The 4,374-nt window shown below is 68.1% G+C and overlaps 2 protein-coding genes across 2 annotated transcripts; both read right to left on the reverse strand.

The window, feature by feature from the left end:
• Positions 1-493: 493 nt before the first annotated feature.
• Positions 494-1,528, reverse strand: EMIHUDRAFT_77619 (hypothetical protein; the record flags this gene model as incomplete). Its single annotated transcript, XM_005793187.1, has 1 exon — positions 494-1,528. A coding segment is annotated over one exon (1,035 nt), but the record flags the coding sequence as incomplete, so codon positions are not given.
• Positions 1,529-3,587: 2,059 nt separating this feature from the next.
• Positions 3,588-4,079, reverse strand: EMIHUDRAFT_251000 (hypothetical protein; the record flags this gene model as incomplete). The annotated part of the gene is made up of 3 exons (XM_005793188.1): positions 3,588-3,918; positions 4,001-4,051; positions 4,075-4,079. 3 exons carry the CDS (start codon positions 4,077-4,079, stop codon positions 3,588-3,590), a joined length of 387 nt encoding a protein of 128 aa, XP_005793245.1.
• Positions 4,080-4,374: the final 295 nt, after the last annotated feature.

The raw sequence follows: 4,374 nt of genomic DNA on the forward strand, positions 1-4,374 counted from the left end.
TCATCAGGCCCGGCAGTGGGAAGGCGGTCAGGTTGCGCCCGACGCGCACGCGCATCGAGAGCTCCTTGCCCAGCCCGAGCTTTTGCAGGTCGAGCTGGCCGTCCTCCGGGAGGCCCTCGACGCCGTCGAGCGACCAGTTGGTGGTGTGCACCTTGCCGCCGCCGTGGTGGTAGCCCTCGCAGACGCGGTCAAAGAAGGGCGCGAGCTCATCGTAGTTGGCTGGGTCGACGGCGTAGCAGCCGAGGCCCGAGTCGTGGTTGTCGAGGCCCGACTTTGCGCACAGCGCGAGCTCGTCGAGCTTGGCCGCGGGCAGCGTGGCCATCCACGTCTGCACCTCGGCCTCGAGCAGCGTCTTTGCGCACAGGTTGTCGGGGTTGGCCTCGGCCGCCACCTTGGCCTGGGCGGTGAGCTCCTCAATCTTGGAGCTCGTGCCGGCATTGGCCGCCGCCGCGGAAGCCTCGGGGGCAGGCTCTCCCTGCGGCATGGCCTCCGCCTCCTTCTCCAGCAGCAGCTTGATGCCGTTGTACAGCTTGGTCACGATCTCCGCCTCGGTGATGAAGAGACGGCTGCTCGGCGACAGGTCGATCGTGCCGTCCTTGCCGATCGGCGTGTGCTCGCCTCCCATGCCGCGCACCGACAGGCCGAGTGGCTTGGCCGCCGCCTTGGCCTTGGCGTCGGTGCCGTCCGAGGTCAGGTTGGGCACCGCCACGTGCACCGAGGCGCGCATCCCCGTGCCCAGGTTGGACGGGCACGACGTCACGTAGCCGTACTTGGTCGACGTGGCGAAGGCGATGCCGTCGATCGCCTCGACGGCCTGGAGCGCGGTGTGCAGCCGGTCGAAGACGGTGTTGAGCACGAAGCCCTTGGCCATGCACATGATGCGCAGCTGGTCCTCCTCGCCGAACCAGATGATGAACCCGCCGTCGGCCGACTGGTAGCAGCCCCGCCCGCACGGCCAGTCCGACGCGATGCCGGCGGAGGCGAGGTATGGGTCGGCGGCCATGTCCTTGAACATGACGTGCGCATCGACCAGCTCCTGGTACTTGTCCGCCGAGATGAGGTTCGGGTTCTCCGCCTCGCCCGTCACCTCGCTCCACACGTCGTTGGGCGTCATGCTGAAGACGTTGCCGCCATAGTCGGGGTTGGCCTTGAGCACGTCGAAGGCCTTGAGCATCGTCTTCTCGAAGTTGACGCGGTCGGCCTTGGTCATCAGGCCCGGCAGTGGGAAGGCGGTCAGGTTGCGCCCGACGCGCACGCGCATCGAGAGCTCCTTGCCCAGCCCGAGCTTTTGCAGGTCGAGCTGGCCGTCCTCCGGGAGGCCCTCGACGCCGTCGAGCGACCAGTTGGTGGTGTGCACCTTGCCGCCGCCGTGGTGGTAGCCCTCGCAGACGCGGTCAAAGAAGGGCGCGAGCTCATCGTAGTTGGCTGGGTCGACGGCGTAGCAGCCGAGGCCCGAGTCGTGGTTGTCGAGGCCCGACTTTGCGCACAGCGCGAGCTCGTCGAGCTTGGCCGCGGGCAGCGTGGCCATCCACGTCTGCACCTCGGCCTCGAGCAGCGTCTTTGCGCACAGGTTGTCGGGGTTGGCCTCGGCCGCCACCTTGGCCTGGGCGGTGAGCTCCTCAATCTTGGAGCTCGTGCCGGCATTGGCCGCCGCCGCGGAAGCCTCGGGGGCAGGCTCTCCCTGCGGCATGGCCTCCGCCTCCTTCTCCAGCAGCAGCTTGATGCCGTTGTACAGCTTGGTCACGATCTCCGCCTCGGTGATGAAGAGACGGCTGCTCGGCGACAGGTCGATCGTGCCGTCCTTGCCGATCGGCGTGTGCTCGCCTCCCATGCCGCGCACCGACAGGCCGAGTGGCTTGGCCGCCGCCTTGGCCTTGGCGTCGGTGCCGTCCGAGGTCAGGTTGGGCACCGCCACGTGCACCGAGGCGCGCATCCCCGTGCCCAGGTTGGACGGGCACGACGTCACGTAGCCGTACTTGGTCGACGTGGCGAAGGCGATGCCGTCGATCGCCTCGACGGCCTGGAGCGCGGTGTGCAGCCGGTCGAAGACGGTGTTGAGCACGAAGCCCTTGGCCATGCACATGATGCGCAGCTGGTCCTCCTCGCCGAACCAGATGATGAACCCGCCGTCGGCCGACTGGTAGCAGCCCCGCCCGCACGGCCAGTCCGACGCGATGCCGGCGGAGGCGAGGTATGGGTCGGCGGCCATGTCCTTGAACATGACGTGCGCATCGACCAGCTCCTGGTACTTGTCCGCCGAGATGAGGTTCGGGTTCTCCGCCTCGCCCGTCACCTCGCTCCATACGTCGTTGGGCGTCATGCTGAAGACGTTGCCGCCATAGTCGGGGTTGGCCTTGAGCACGTCGAAGGCCTTGAGCATCGTCTTCTCGAAGTTGACGCGGTCGGCCTTGGTCATCAGGCCCGGCAGTGGGAAGGCGGTCAGGTTGCGCCCGACGCGCACGCGCATCGAGAGCTCCTTGCCCAGCCCGAGCTTTTGCAGGTCGAGCTGGCCGTCCTCCGGGAGGCCCTCGACGCCGTCGAGCGACCAGTTGGTGGTGTGCACCTTGCCGCCGCCGTGGTGGTAGCCCTCGCAGACGCGGTCAAAGAAGGGCGCGAGCTCATCGTAGTTGGCTGGGTCGACGGCGTAGCAGCCGAGGCCCGAGTCGTGGTTGTCGAGGCCCGACTTTGCGCACAGCGCGAGCTCGTCGAGCTTGGCCGCGGGCAGCGTGGCCATCCACGTCTGCACCTCGGCCTCGAGCAGCGTCTTTGCGCACAGGTTGTCGGGGTTGGCCTCGGCCGCCACCTTGGCCTGGGCGGTGAGCTCCTCAATCTTGGAGCTCGTGCCGGCATTGGCCGCCGCCGCGGAAGCCTCGGGCACCACCTCCGACGCGGCTGGAGTGCTCGTGACGTCGGGTGCAACAGCGGGCGACTCGGCCACCTCCTTGGTCTCTTTTGGCGCCGCCGGCGCCGGCGCCTTGGCCGGACTGGCTTGCTTCTTCGCCTTGCTCGCCCCACCGCCCATGGCTGTAGATGTTCGTTTCGCGAGGGGAGGGCCGGCCGAGCTTGAAACGACGGGGACGTGTCCACAGCTGGCTTTGAGCTCGCGCTATTCCTTTTCCAGCTGTGGTGGGCGTTGGCGCACTAAACGCCGGAGCCTCGACGGTGCGCCAGCCCCCGGGTCTTTCTGGTGTACCTGTGTGTCAGTCTCAGGTGAGCGAGTCCGTGCCGTGTAGTAATGACGTGATCCACTTGATCCAAGGGTGCCATTGTGCTCTACTACAAAAGTTGTGGAAGATGCCTAAGTCTCAGACACTGAATCCTGAGCGGAGCTGAGAGAGGTCTGAGACGTGAGAGAGAAGAGGGGGGGGGGGCGCGGGCGGGGGCGGGGGCCGACCTCCGGGTCCCGGCGCCCGGGAGAGACTGCTCGGTGCTGTGCCTGTGGACAGGCTCGAGGCTGTGGAGTGCTGTCACTGCTATGTTTTGGCTTTTGCGGCACACTCGGCTTCTATACTCTCTAGTACACCACTAATAACTATACCACCATCGTACGGCTCTGCACACTCTGTGGACTCTGTGGTTTCCCGCCGTCACTCGGCCACCGCCTCGGCGAGCACGGGCCCCGTCTCTGGCTCGTCGCCGCCGTCGCCGCCGAGCGCGAGCGTAGGCCGCTGGTGCAGCGGCCACTCGCTGAAGCCCGCCATCGAGGGGCGCAAGTAGCCCTTCGCGTCGAAAAAGTACTCTGAGCGGCAGTCCTTGCACAGGTAGAGCGGGAAGGTGTCTGCGGTCGCGCAGCCGGCGACCTCGTGCGTCGCGGCGAGGTTGCAGACGGAGCAGCGCTCCGTCGCGTCCTTTGAGCGGTAGCAGAGCAGCGGGTACCGCTCGGGCCGCAGCTCGTCCCGCTCGGAGGCGAGGCCGCACCTAGAGGACAAGTCCGAGAAGCTTCCGGGGGCAGGGAGTGCCCGCCGCCCTTTGCTCACGCTCGGAGGCGAGGCCGCGCCACTCGAAGACGATGGCGTGCTCGCAGTCGCCGTCGTGCGTGAAGAGGTACTGCCTGTCGCACGCGTCACGGGACACGTCATGGACGCGTCACCCACATGCCGCCCCTGCAGGCAGCAGAGGGGCTGCCCTCCCAGCCGCAGCTCCAGCTCGCCCGCCCGCGTCGCCCCCATCCCCTCCGGCGCCTCGCGGCCCGCCGCCGGACTGCTGAAGCTCGCGCTGCCGCAGCTCGGGCCGCCGCCGCCGCCCCCCGGCCCGGCCCGCGCAGCCGCCCACGTGCGGACCTGTTCACAGCCGACCCCTGTGAAGAGGCGCCGTTCACAGCTGCACCCGTGCAGCCGCCCTCGTGCGGGCCGGCTCGGACAGGTCCTCGGCCCC

The sequence above is a fragment of the Emiliania huxleyi genome (genome assembly GCF_000372725.1).
Source record: "Emiliania huxleyi CCMP1516 unplaced genomic scaffold EMIHUscaffold_1021, whole genome shotgun sequence".
In the NCBI taxonomy this organism is placed as follows: domain Eukaryota; phylum Haptophyta; order Isochrysidales; family Noelaerhabdaceae; genus Emiliania; species Emiliania huxleyi.